Raw genomic sequence first — 14944 nt, forward strand, 5'->3', positions numbered from 1 at the left:
CTCCTAAAAGAGTCACTTCACACATATCAAGGAAGGAAGGAAATCATGATGATAATAATTTCCCCCATTTTATACAGGAAAGGAGGACAAAGACGGTATGTAGTTTGTGCAAAACCAGACAGGCAGAACTGGATATGAACCAGCAGAGCTGGTCAACTTCAATTAAAAAATCAGCATTCTTCTCCACTCAAATCACCCTGTAAATTAAGCATGTAATTAACGCTGTGCCAGGCACCATTAGAAGCTTTTCATTCGCTAGGGGCACAAAGCTTTTCCTTCTAGGCTCTTTGCCCAGTCTAACAAGTTGACAAAAGTCAAATGAACGAGTTTAATTTGCTATGTATTGGAGTCTGATAAAAACTCTAAGGCCCAAATACATTCAAGCAATTGAAGCTTATATCTAAGAAGAAGGGGGTCAGGGCCTGGGGGTTCAAAGGGGAGGAAGACAAGTCACAGGACGATGGGAAGAGCAAGTGCTTGGTGAACAAAGGTTTGCTGCTCCAGGTCTTTTTGAGATAAAAATTCTCTCTGGGAATAGCTCTCTTCCTGGCATAGGGACGTCCCCTAATCTATACTCTTTTGAGCAGTTGAGAGAGAGGCAAGGAGAAGCTCCTGAGTCTGCTGGGTCTAAATTGCCTTCAGCTCAAAACAATCCCCATGTCAAAGTGGGACGTTTTGGGGAGTCATCCCCTTGCCCTCACTTCTCTTAAAGCATATTAAATGTCTTCTTTATGTTTGAAGAAACCAGAGCTCAGAGGCAGAGAACTTGTCTACTGTGTCCGTTTACCACCAGCTCCCCATCACTCCGTTGCTTCATAGAACTGAACTCCCAGGGCCAAGAGTGGAGGGACATTCCTGATGGCTTCATGTCTTGTTTCCTCAGCAGACCGGAGCCTCCTCAGCTATGTCTAGGATGCTGCGTTGGTATGTTCACCAGTTCGGTCAGAAGCTGGTCCGCAGGCGGCCACTGGAGCCCCTGAAGGAGGCTGAGAGCCGCGGAGCTTCTCTGAACACCCTCGACCTGGTGATCTTGGGTGTGGGCAAGATAATGAGAGCTGCCATCTATATCCTAATTGGTAAAATGGTGAAGTACATAACTGGACCAGCGATCGTCATCTGCTTCTTGGTGGCCGCCTTGTTTTCCCTGCTGTCAGGGCTCTGCTACGCTGAGTTATGGGCCCGGGTACCACGCTCCGGTTCTGCATATCTCTACAGCTATGTCACCATGGGTCAGCTGTACGCCTTCTTCACTGGCTGGAACCTCATCCTGTCCTTAGTCCTTGGTGAGATAATGGGATAAGGATGGTGTGTGGCTTGAGATTAGGTAACTAGAAGTGGGGATCGGGGTGTTTGCTCATTCATGAGCACTTTATTATTGACCTTGCAGGGGGAGGTGAGTAATAGTGGCAAGAAAACCCCACACTTTCATTCTACTCAGCTCTCTCTTTCTTTCCTTAAACAATTGGACCAAGAATCCAGAAAGAAAGGAGTCTATAGGGAGTAGGTGAGGAGGAAGCATGGCCCACAGGCTCATCCCTTCACCATATTCAAGTCTTTGCTCCGTTGTTGCCTTCACGGGATATTCTCTTACACCTTGATTTAAAAATTCAACCCTCATCTTCCAGCCCTCCATTTCCTACTGCTCTGTTTTCTTTTTTTACATAACATTGATTTCCTCTTCACATAGTAAATAGTTGACCTAAATTGTGAACCATCTGGGTCTTCTCTCCCCATCCCATGGCAGGGAAGAAAAACATTTTCACATTAGGTGTTTTGTCTGTTTCCCAAAAATTCATCTCATGGCGCATATTAGGGGTTCAATTAATGTCTGCTCTTTCTGCCACTGCAGGCACTGCCATTCTGGCCAGGGCCTGGAGCTACATCTTCGACAGCCTCATTGGGAACCACATCTCTCAAGCATTACAAGGAACTTTCTCTCTGTACATGCCCCACTTCCTGGCCAAGTACCCAGACTTTCTGGCCTTGGCCCTGGTGCTGCTGTTCATGGGTAAGACCGGGCCCAGTGATCGGAGGGGAAGATCTCGGGGTGGAGAGGTGGGAAAGGCCGGGGGGCTGGGGAGCAGAATGGAAGGGGATTAGAACTGAAAAGCAGCATCTGAGATACAAGAGACAGGAAGCCAAGACATCGGCTGATGTTTCCCACCCTTGGCGACACTGACATTTTGGGCTGGGTCATTCTTGGTGTGGGGAGATGTCCTGTACATTTTAGGTTTTTTTTTTTAAATATCATTGTCAGGTGTTGAGTAGCACCCCTGGCCTTTATTCACTAGATACAGGTGACTCCCACCCTCCAGACTGTCTCCAGGCATTGCCAACAGTTCCCTTGGGAATTATTTCCTAGTGTGAATTATTATAAAATCATCCCCTCATGAGAATTGTTTACTTAGATTGACATGTTTCTCCCTCTTTACTGAGACCAAAGACGTGTTTTTAATTGGAAGGAAATTCATATAACATAAAGTTATCCATCTGTGATTCTTTACCAACTTTACTGAAACATAATTGACAGGCAACATTGATTAAGACGTGTACAGCGTCGTGATTTGGTAGGCCTGCGTATCGTGAGATAATAGCCACAGTTAGACATGAACCACCTTAAAGTGTCCAAGTCAGGGGCAATTCAGGTTAGTACATTCACAACGCTGTGTAACAATTGCCTCCATCTACTTCCAAATATTTTCATCACAACAAAAAAGAAACCCGGTATCCACTGAGTAGTCACTGTCCATCTCCCCACCCCTGGTCTGCTTTCTGTGTCTGTGGACTTAGTTACCTAGGATGTCTCATGTCCCATCTTTTCCACAGGACTACAGATGCTGGGAGCTCGTGACTCAGCCCTGTTTAACAAAGTGTTCACAGGCATCAACATTTTGGTTCAAAGCTTCATCATCCTCTCGGGTTTCATTAAGGGAGACCCACACAATTGGCAGCTCACGGAACAGGACTACACCTTGAACACGTCTGAATCCAGGGGCACCTCTAGGTTAGGCGGGTATCTTGGACCATTCTAATGCTCGGTGCGGGGGATGGTTTATGCAGAGCTGGGACTATGGTGGGGACTACGGAGATCTGAACCGACAGACTCAATTAATGGCATCCTGGAACCCAGGACTCATGACATTAACCAAGGAGCTCAGAGATGGCTGAACAACCTCCCCCATGTTCTTCCTCACTCCTTCTCTCACCATAGGTTGGGCCCTCTGGGTTCTGGAGGGTTTGTGCCTTTTGGCTTTGACGGGGTTCTCCATGGAGCGGCTCTATGTTTCTACGCATTTGTTGGCTTTGACGCCATTGTCTCTAGAGGTAACCTGGGCCCTGTGTGTCCCCATCTGGGGTTTGGCCACAGACTGGACTGCCCTTGGGCACAGGTATCACTTGGAGGTTAAAGAGGAAAGCGGGTTTTGTGCTTTCACCCCAGTGCGTATCCCTGACCCAATACTTCCTCCCAATCTACAGGCGAAGAAGCCCTAAATCCTCACTGGTCCATCCCCTTGGGCATCACGTTCTCCATCTTCATCTGCTTTTTGGCCTATTTCGGTGTCTCAGCATCCCTCACCCTTGTCCTGCCCTACTACCAGATTCAGCCTGACAACCCCTTATCACAGACATTTCTGCACGGTGGGTGGATTTCTGCCAGATATGTCCTGAGTGTCGGCATCATTTGTGCTATTACATACAGGTCAGTATGTTGCTTTTCTCCCCATCTCCTGTCAGATGCCAATCCCATCCCTTGGGATTGAGAAACCAGATGGAAAGGCACCTTACCCCATGTAGACCAGGGAGCAGATGCCCCCATCTCTGCACGTTCTCACACATGCTCCCACTTTCTCTTCCAGACTCCACAGTGCCATGTTCCCCATGTCTCAGGTGGTCTACGCGATGGCAGAGGACGGGCTCCTTTTCCGGGGACTTGCCCAGGTCCGTGCCCACACAGACATCCCCATCATGGCCATCATGTCTTCTGGAAACCTCGCAGGTGAATAAACAAAACCCACCCCTTCCTTGATCGGCTTTTTTAACTTGGATATTTCCAGCGGTTTCTCGCTCCCCCCTTCCATCTTGATTGTGCCCTCATTCTAGGGGTCATGGCATTACTCTTCGAGCTCAGTGATCTTGTGGACTTCTTGTCAGTTGTGACCCTGCTTGCTTACACTCTCGTGGCATTTTCAGTCCTTGTCCTCAGGTAAGACTCCACTACACCTTGACCGGGGGCCTTGGACTCATGGAGATGAATCACCTTCTGCCTTCATGCTGCTTTCTAAATGTCCTTCTAGGTTTAAGATAGGAAAGTGGTGGCATAGGCTATGTAATGTTGGCTGAGTAGGGGCTGCTGTTAATATTACCTTGTTGCTGTTGTTGTTCAATCACTTAGTCTTGACCAACTCTTTGCCACCCCATGGACTGCAGCATGCCAGGCTTCTCTGTCCTTCACTATCTCCTGGAGTTTGCTCAAATTCATGTCCATCTAGTCAGTGATGCCATCCAACCGTCTCATCCTCTGTCACCCCCTTCTCCTCCTGCCCTCCATCTTTCCCAGCATCATGGTCTTTTCCATTGAGTCAGCTCTTCACATTTGGTGGCCAAAGTATTAGAGCTTCAGCTTCAGTATCAGTCCCTCCAATGAATATTCAGGGTTAATTTCCTTTAGGACGGGCTGGTTGGACCTCCTTGCAGTCCAAGTGACTCTCAACAGTCTTCTCCAGCACCACAGCTCAAAAGCATCAGTTCTTCAGTGCTCAGCCTTCTTTATGGTCCACTTATCATATCCATATGCAACTACTGAAAAAACCATAGCTTTGACTATATGTACCTTTGTCAGCAAAATGATGTCTTTGCTTTTTAATATACTGCCTAGCTTTGTCATAGCTATTCTTCCAAGGAGCAAGTGTCTTTTCATTTCATGGCTGCAATCACTGGCCACATTGATTTTGGAGCCCAAGAAAATGAAATCTGACACTGTTTCCACATTTTCCCCATCTATTTGCCATGAAATGATGGGAGCAGATGCCATGATCTTAGTTTTTTGAATGTTGAGCTTTAAGCCAACGTTTTCACTCTCCTCTTTCACTTTCATCAAGAGACTCTTTATCTCCTCTTCACTTTCTGCAATTAAAGTAGTGTCATCTGCATATCTGAGGTTGTTGATATTTCTCTGGGCAATCTTGATTCCAGCTTGTGATTCATCAAGCCCGTCATTTCTCATGACGTACTCTGCCTTTAAGTTAAATATGCAGGGTGACAATACATAGCCTTGATGTACTCTTTTCCCAGTTTTGAACCAGTCCATTATTAATGTTGCCTTAATATCTCATATTCAGATACCAGCCGCACCTGAAGGAGAAAACAGGGGAGGATATTGAGATGGAGCCTGAAGCTGAAGGAAATCCTTTGGACTCTGTACCTGAAGCAGGAACCTCAAACATCCTGAAGAGTCTTTGGTTCCCTACCAGCACCACCCCCACACAGAAATCTGGCCAGATTGTCTATGGATGTGCCTTCCTGCTCGGTGAGCAGTGGGGTTTCTCTTTGGTCATATTCTGATATTGACGGGATGAGTGGGAGTGTATATTTTGTCAGTTGAGGCATCTTGGAGATATGATGACCCTTCCTGATGTGGGCAGCCTGGGGAGGGATGTGACCCAAGGTCCTGACGTCTTTGTCTTCTGGAGTCCAGCCTGTTCTCCTCCACCTTGACCCTTGCAGTTCTCCTGCTGACCATCCTGAGCCTGATCCTGGCCCAGCGGCCCAGCCGGGTGTTCTCTGGAGACCCCGTGCTCACAACAGTGGTTGTGCTGCTGCTGCTGCTCATCACTGGGGTCACGGTCATCATCTGGAAGCAGCCCCAGGACCCCTCTCCTCTTTATTTTAAAGTAGGTGATCTTGGGAGTTCCTTGGTGGTCCAGTGGTTAGGACTCTGCATTTTCACTGCCCTGGGTGCAGGCTCAATCCCTGGTCAGGGAACTAAGATCCCCATAAGCCACATGACATGCCCCACCCCCCCCGCAAAAGTAGGTTATTATATGTCCCCAGACTGTCCACCTTGAGTGATGAAGTCTGCAGGCTTTGAGGTCTGAACACTCTATGCTGGACCAGGGAAGGAGGAGGGCTCACTAAAACAATGGACCCTTCCCTGGTCCACACTCGGTGCTTTACAAACCCACTCTCAGTAGACAGTGAGCGCTCGGCCTGAGTAGGACTGTCTTCCTGCCCACTGGGGTCGGGTCTCCCTCTCAGACGTCTGGGCTGTGCTCAGGGATGAACTGACTCTGCCCACAGGTCCCTGCTCTGCCTGTCCTCCCACTGGTGAGCATCTTTGTGAACATTTACTCTATGATGAGGATGACCACTGGGACCTGGGCCCTATTTGGCATCTGGATGGTGATTGGTAAGTGATTTCCTGGGACAAAGAGGCTTCTTGAGGGACTGAACCCAGTCCTCTTCCTACTGCCTCTGCCCTGAACTGTCAGACACCAGAACAGGAGGCCTACTGGGCATTTTTAAGTGGGGTGAGCACTTTCTTTCTGTTCTCATCGTCTCATTTCCCTACTAGGATTTGTCATATATTTTGGATATGGGATCTGGGATCCAACACAGCTTGAAGGAGAACAACGAGCTACAGCCACCAGCCTCCACCTCCCAGACTTGAGAAAAACATCCTTGGTGCTGAGTCATCTTAACCACAGGAAATAGATGCTGTTGGAATCCCGCCATGCACTAGAGGGTCTGCTGGTTCAAGGGGCGCTGTGAGCCTCAATGGAGCGTGAGGGTGAAATGCATTTAGAGCCATGTATTCATTGCCAGCAGACAAAATGACTTTTATGTTGTTTAAGTTTTAAGTAGACTTTTAGAACCATAACATACACACAGAAAAGTGTGTGCTTCCTAAGTGTGCAGCAAGATGGATTTTCACAAAGTACAACAGTGTAACCAGCAACCAGAGGAAGAAATAAAATATTAACCTGGCACATGAGAAACAACTCCTTGTACCCATTTCCAGCAAAAACACACAGATGGGCACATGAGAAGGAACACAGGTAACTGTGTCTTGTGTCAAGAGTTGCCCTTTAAATATTAAGTCATCAATAAGATGGAAAGGGCTGCTCTGGTGCCTCAGATGGTAAAGAATCTGCCTGCAGTCCCAGAGACCTGGCTTCGATCCCTGGATGGGGAAGATGCCCTGGAGAAGGGCATGGCAACCCACTCCAATATTCTTGCCTGGAGAATCCCATGGACAGAGGAGCCTGGTGGGCTAAGGTCCACAGGGTTGTAAAGAGTCGGACATGACTGAGCTACTAATACTAATTAACTAATAAGTTGGAAGTAAAAGGAAAGGAACAGATACGTTGTACAGAGTGACACAAGAAAGCTAGGGTAGCTATATTAATATCAAAGTAGATTTTGAGAAAAAGAATAATAAGAGATAAAGTGGAACATTTAATCAGGTTAAAGCAAAATGATCATTTTATCTTTTCCCCAGTTTTTTTGAGATTTAGTGTAACATGGTTTAAATGATCATTTTTCTTTACTTTTCTGTCATCACAGACCCTTACAGTCACACAGTAGAGTTGATGACAAAAAGTTCTTAATTGGGGGGAAAAAGAAAGAAAACTCCTGCATTGCCAGAGGTGGGGGAAGGGAGTAGGAAGTAATGGTTTGTAGATAAATGGTTACGGTTGGGTAGAACTAAAAGATATAAAGGGACTTTATATATAGATATATAGGACTTCCCTGTGGCTCAGACGGTAAAGCGTCTGCCCGCAATGCGGGAGACCCGAGTTCGATCCCTGGGTTGGGAAGATCCCCTGGAGAAGGAAATGGCAACCCACTCCAGTACTCTTGCCTGGAAAATCCCATGGACGGAGGAGCCTGGTAGGCTACGGTCCATGGGGTCACAAAGAGTCAGACACGACTGAGTGACTCGGCAGCAACAGCAGCAGAGCAGCTTTACTTAGGGGCTTCCCTGGAGGTCCAGTGGTTAAGACTCTGTGCTTCCACTGCCGGGGGCACAGGTTTGATCCCTGGTTGGGGAACTAAGACCCCACATGCTACACAATGTGGCCAAAATGAAACGAAGTTAAACTAGAAAGATAAAAAGTGGTTGCTGCAGAACAGCATGCGTGAAATTAACATTATAGACACTGAAGATGTTGGTAATAATGAAGTATGCCCTGTGAGAATGAACAGCAGGACTAGAGTGAAGGGGGTATGGCAGTCAGGAAACTATATAGCAAAACTAGTAGATGAATTAAAAAGTAGATGAAGGAGGATTAACAGAATTAGTTGCAAGTTCTACTGAAATTACAAGGCTCAGTTCAGTTGCTCAGTCGTCTCCAACTCTTTGCAACCCCATGGACGCCAGGCTTCCCTGTCCATCGCCAACTCCCGGAGCTTGCTCAAACTCATGTCCATCGAATCAGTGATGCCATACAACCATCTCCTCCTCTGTCATCCCCGTCTCCTCCTGCCTTCAATCTTTCCCAGCATCAGGGTCTTTTCAAATGAGTCAGTTCTTCACATCAGGTGGCCAACGTATTGGAGTTTCAGCTTCAGCATCCCCAGTGGCTCAGGCAGGAAAGAATCTGCCTGCAATGCAGCAGACCTGGAGTTGGGAAAATCCCCTAGAGGAGGAAATGGCAACCCACTCCAGTATTCTTACCTGGAGAATTCCATGGACAGTCCAGAGGAGCCTGGTGGGCTACAGTTCACGGACTTGCAAAGAGTTGGATGAAATTACAGCATTAGGACATAATGAATGGAGACTGGAACTGTTAGGTGAAACTTAGGAGGAACAGGTTGACATCACCTGATTATCATTCCTCCTTCACTGATGTGGGAAAACCGGATATCCTGGACCGTTAATACCCAATGTGCTTTGAAAGGCAATGCAGAACACTGCCTATGAAAGAGACTTGCTAAAAGCTGAACCATAATGTAATCAAGTTTCTAGATCAATAACAGTTCATGGCAGACATGAGGGACAGATTCAGATGTCAACTCAGAACACAGTCAGCCAAAACCAGAGTGTGGGGAAATGGTGCACTCTCTATAACAATTAAATAATATGACCCAAAGTGGGGATGGTGCACTCTTTATAACAATTAAATAATATGACCCAAAGTGGAGAGTTAATACAGGCATACCCTGGAGATATTGCTGGTTTGATTCCAGACCACCATGATAAATAAAATATGGCAATAAAGGGAGTCACATACAAACTTTTTTGGTTTCACAGTGCACATAAAAGTACAAAGTACATAGAAGTACACTGCAGTCTATTCAGTGTACTATGACATTCTGTTAAACAATATACATCCCTTCATTTAAAAATACTTTATTGCTGGAAATTCCCTGGCAGTCCACTGGTTAGGACTCAGAGCTGTCACAGCCAGGGCCAGGTTCAATCCCTGGTCAGGGAACTAAGATCCCACAAGCTGAACAGCCAAAAACATACTTTATTGCTAAAAATGTTAACCATCATCTGACAACCCAGTGTTGCTGCAAAACTTCAATTTGCAAAAAATGCAGCATCTGAAAAGCAGAAATAAATGACATATGCCTGTAACGGTGTATTGTGTATACATATTAAAATATATGTGTAATTAATACACATAAAATCTGTACACCTATAAAATATTATGTATAAAAATATATATTTTAAAGTTCATCATTTATCTGAAATTTGCTATATGTAGGTGTCTTTTTTTTTTTTTTTTTTTCTTGGACAACGGCTTGAATTTTATTCTTGTCCCTATTTCAGCTCCAGCCAGCCAGATAGCATTCCTGAAAACAACAGAAATTTCAGGGACTTCCCTGGTGGTCCAGTGATTAAGACTCCACACTCCCAGTGCAGGGGGCCCAGGTTTGACCCGGGTCAGAGAATCAGATCCCATCTGCGGCAACAAAGATTGCATGCTGAAACTAAAGAGCCCGTGTGCTACAAGTAAGACCCAGTGCAGCCTATTAAGTTTTAAAATTAAAATTTAAAAAAAAAAAAAACACGTAAATTTAAGTTTTTATATATAGACTGGATAAACAACAACATCCTATTCTACAGCACTGAGGACTATATTCAATATCCTATGACAGGACTTCCCTGGTGGCGCAGTGGTAAAGAATCTGCTTGCAATGCAGGAGACGTGAGTTCCATCTCTGGTGCAGGAAGATCCCACCTGCTGCGGGGCAACTAGGCCCCTGGGCCACAACTACTGAGCCTGCGCACTAGAGCCCGGGAGCCGACTGCTGAGTCCATGCGCCGCAAGGGCTGAAGCCACGTGCCCTAGGGCCGGAGCTCCGCAACAAGAGAAGCCACCGCAGGGAGAAGCCCATGCGCCACAACGAAGAGGAGACCCACTCACTGCAACTAGAGAAAGCTTGTGCGGCAACAAAGACTCAGCGCTGTCAAAAATAAATACCTACGTTTTTAAAATATATATCCTATGACAAACCGTAGTGGGAAAGAACATTTTTAGGAGAATATTTTGCTATAGCAGAAACAATTGTAAATCAATTATGCTTTCATAAAAAGAAAAAAAGAAAAGAAGTTTCAAAATATAATAAAGTTATTCTTTCATGGTTCTGGAGGCCAGAAGTCCAAAACCAGTGTCACCGGGCTGAAACCAAGGTGTTGGCGGGACCACACACACCCCCTCCCCCACCGGAAATTCTAGGAGAAAAAACAGGTCCTTGCCTTTTCCAGCTGCTGGGAGCTACTGGCTAGTGGCCGCTTCCTCCTTCCTCACGGCCGGCAGCATAGCACCTTCCAGTCTGTCTCGGTCCCGTTTTCTCAGGTGCCTGGTATTTTCATTTGCTGACTCTCGCACCCCTTGGTGTCTGTACGTCCTCTCCGCATTCCAACCTCCTCTTCTTATGAGGACCTATTCATCGTGGGTTAGTACCACCGTGAAAATCACAAAATGTTGTAGTTGGGTGTCTCAAGGTAAGTTACGAAGGATATTTCAAAATCATTATTATTGGTCTGGATTGATTAGGGGTATAAAGGAGTTGCAAAAGCAGGAGACAAATCATGAACCTGTTATTCCCCTGGAATTCCTAAAATGGGTGGTTGCCACAGGCAGCCAGGGGTCAGTGAATGGTTATGAGCGGGGCGACAAGGTGAGAAGGCGTCTGGGGAGGTGGTTAAGCGTCTGCTGTCTTCCCAAGGACAGTGATGCAAATGGAAAGGCAGTGATTTCTTACCTCTGTTTCTTCCCCAGTACCTCCAGGGGGTTCCCCATGGGTCACGCCTCAGGGACCCGGAAAACTTTGAAAACCTCTAATTGTCCCCAAGGGACTGATTAATTCAGTTTCCTGCAAACTCGACTCAAGGGAACGCGTGTAGGGGCTAAAGCTGCGGGGAGAGTTGCCTTTTTCCCACCCTTGTCTGTTTTCTCCTCAAGAATGGAATATGGGGACATCCCTGGTGGTCCAGAGGCTAAGACTCTGTGCCTCCCAGTGCAGGAGGCCCGGGTTCAACCTCTGATCAGGGAACTAGATCCTACCTGCCACAGCAAAAGTTCTCCCATGTCATAACTGGGACCTGGCACAGCCAAAAAGAAAAGAAGAAGAATGGAATATGACCAGTCTTCATAATTTAATTTTCTATTCTCCCACTTGTTTTTCAGTAGAACGATGAGTCCAAAATAAACATATAAACAAAATCACTGGACTTTAGGGAATTGTTTATTTCTTCCTCTTGTGTGTCCAAGTTTTAGCTCTGTAATAATCACCAGAGCGATAGTCTGTGGATAGCATTAAAATCCCCTAGAGTGGGTGTGTGTAAATTTTCAGCCACCAAGCTACATCTCTTTTTTTTTTTTTTTCTAAAAATATCTCAATCAGGACTTACTTGGTGAAAAAAAATTTTTAAGTGATCACTCAGTGGTAGAACTTCCCTGGCAGTCCAGTGGTTAGGGCTCCACACTTAATGCGGAGGGCTCAGGTTCAACACTTGGTCAGGGAACTAGGATCCCACATGCCGTATGGCATGGCCGAAGAACTAAAAACTATTTTTAAAAAGGACTTCCCTTGGTGATCCAGTAGTTAAGACCCTGGTCAGGGAAATTCCACTTGCCATGCAGTATAGCAAAATATGTACATGTATGTGAAAGTATGTTAGTCACTCAGTTGTGTCCGACTCCTTGCAACCCCATGAACTGCAGCCCATCAGGGTCTCTGTCCACGGAATTCTCGAGCCGAGAATACTGGAGTAGGTTGCCATTCTCTTCTCCAGGGCATCTTTCCCACCCAGGGATCGAACCTGGGTCTCCCGCATTGCAGGCAAATTCTTTACTGTCTAAGTAACCAGGGAAGCCCTATACATATACATATAAAATCTCAATCAATCATCATTTAGGGGAATTTATTATTACCAATATATTACAGAGACTGAGGGCTGTCCGCTACCTATTCGCATGCTGAGAATGTTCTATCTTAGGTGGTTACAGGGCTACTCAGAATAAAGACTACATTTCCCAGCATCCTTTGCAGGTGGGTAGGGCCACTTGAACAGTTCTAGCCAATCAGGTGTGGGCTGCAGTGTCTGGCCTGCTTCAAGTTCATCCCTTAAAAAGAACATTCTTCCCTTGTTCCTATTTCTTGCACTTTGCTGACTGGAATATGGTCATAATTGGTGAGCCGTCCTGAATCACACTTGCCCTAATTTTCATCTTCACCTCCCATTTAGTACTCACTCTATGGTGTCTGGTAAGAAATCAAAAGTACAAGCCTAAGGAAAAATATTCAAGACTTTGAAATGGACTGAAAATATGACTGGGTGTCTTCAGTGAAAACAAACACATCCATTTGGCTTATTTGATCCTTTGGGGTGTCTGGAACTTTCTAAATCTTTGAGCTATTTCCACCCTTTCTTTCTTTTTATTTATTTGCTGTTGGTTGTGTCGGGTCAGGTCTTACTTGCTCAGTGGCACGTGGGACCTTAGTTCCCTGACCAGGGATCAAACCTGCTCCCCCTGCGTTGGAAGGCTTGTTCTTCACCGCTGGACCACCAGGGAAGTCCCACACTTTATCTATCCATCTACGAAGGACATTTCCGATGCTTCCATGTCTTTATGGCCACTCATACTTGAACCCCATATTTACATACGTTGAGTGACAACATGCATCCCAATTTTAGAAATGCTGAAGTTGAAAAAAATTATGCATGCAGAAAAACTTCCCATCCAGTTAGTGTTAGGAAAAATTTAACAATTCAAAGTGAGTACTTAAGACTCGATCAGTGCTAGCCCTCCTGATAACTCTGTGATGTTTCACACCTGAAGGTACTCAAGAGACTTGATGAAACACGAGGGAAGTTAGGAGTCAGCTTTTACATAAGAGCAGAGAGAGGCTTTAGTTACCTAGTGAATAGTACCTGCAAATCAGAAAGAATTTTACCTAATTGCCTAACAGTCGATTAGGGCAAGAGAAATGTATTTAATCTTGAGCTTTCTCGGATGGGGGTAATCAAATTTTGAATTATTTTCCAAGAGGACTATGAAGAGTACCCCTGTTTTAATTTTATACTCGGGCGTCTGACCTCTGTCTCAGGGCACCGAGCCAGGACAGGCCCGAGGCTGCAGAGGACTTCTGTCACCACGAGAGGGCGCTCCAACACAACAGGACACAGCCAGGCTTGCACCCTGAGGAAGGGAAATTAACCAGGTGTTTCCTGTAATTTTTTTTAACTGAAGTATAGTTTATTTATAGGGCTTTCCTGGCGGCCTTTTTTTGAGTTTTATAGAGGGACCTGTGACCTCTGTCTCGGCGCCAAGCTAGGCCAGGCCTGAGACTGCAGGGAACTCCTGTCGCCACCAGAGGGCGCGCCAACACGACAGACGTTAACAAAGCCAGCCTTGCGCCGAGAGGAGGGGAACTAACCACTGTTGCCGATATACTTCCTTTTTAAACTGAAACGTAGTTGATACACAGCACTGTGGGATTTTAGGTGTCAGCGGGTTAATTCACATTACGTGTTTATCTATGTGTATTCTTTCATATTTTATTCTTTTAATTACAGGATTATTAAAAGATGTTAAATACAGGCCACTGTGCTATACAGTAAACTCTTCATCTCTATTTTACCTACAGTGGTGTGTATCTGCTAATCCCAAATTCCTAATTTGTCCCTTCCTCCCTTTCCACCTTTGGTAACCATATGTTGTTTTCTCTGTTTGTGACTCTGTTTTGTAGAGAGATTTGCATTATTTTTTAGATCACACATATATGTGATACCAATATCATATTTGTCTTTCCATTTCTGCCTTACTTCGCTTACTAAGAAAATCTCTAGGTCCATCCACGTTGCTGAAAATGGCAATATTTTGTTCTTTTTGGTGGCTGAGGACTACTCCACTGGACATATATGCCACACTTATCTGTTCATCTATGAAGGACATTTCAGTTGCTTCCATGTCTTTATGGCGACTCCTTCTTGAACCCCAATAGTAAGATGCCTTCTGTGACAACATGCAACCCAATTTTGGAAATGCTGAAACTGAAAAAGAATGTGCATGTAGACAAACTGCCCATCCAGCTAGTTTTAGGAGAAATTCTACTGTTCAAAGTGAGTACTTAAGACCCTTGGGACCCGTGCTAGCCCTCCTGATATCCCTCTAATGCCCCACATCTGAAAGTACTCAAGAGATCTGATGAAACACGAGGGAACCTAAGCGTCAGCTTTTGCAAGTGAGCAGATGGAGGCTTAACTTACCTAGTTAAAATACCTGAAAATCAGAAAGAATTGTATTTTCATTGCCCAGTTCTCAATTAAGCAAGGGAATTTTTTTCAATTTGGAGCTTCCATAGATGGTGCTAATCAAATTTTGAATTATTTTCCACGGGGACTATGAAGAGTGCCCTGTTTTAATTTTATACCGGGACCTCTGACCTCTGTCTCAGGGCACCGAGCCAGGACAGGCCCGAGACT

At 45.6% G+C, this 14944-nt stretch overlaps 1 protein-coding gene across 1 annotated transcript; it reads left to right on the top strand.

Moving 5' to 3' along the window:
• Positions 1-913: 913 nt before the first annotated feature.
• LOC122692504 (cationic amino acid transporter 3-like) lies at positions 914-6667 on the top strand. Its single transcript, XM_043900119.1, is given in 12 exon segments — positions 914-1283; positions 1850-2008; positions 2827-3004; positions 3212-3324; positions 3478-3700; positions 3858-3997; positions 4102-4204; positions 5340-5527; positions 5725-5891; positions 6298-6406; positions 6572-6594; positions 6596-6667. Coding segments are annotated over 12 exon segments (1845 nt in total).
• Positions 6668-14944: the final 8277 nt, after the last annotated feature.

The sequence above is a fragment of the Cervus elaphus genome, chromosome 4 (genome assembly GCF_910594005.1).
Source record: "Cervus elaphus chromosome 4, mCerEla1.1, whole genome shotgun sequence".
Lineage (NCBI taxonomy): Eukaryota > Metazoa > Chordata > Mammalia > Artiodactyla > Cervidae > Cervus > Cervus elaphus.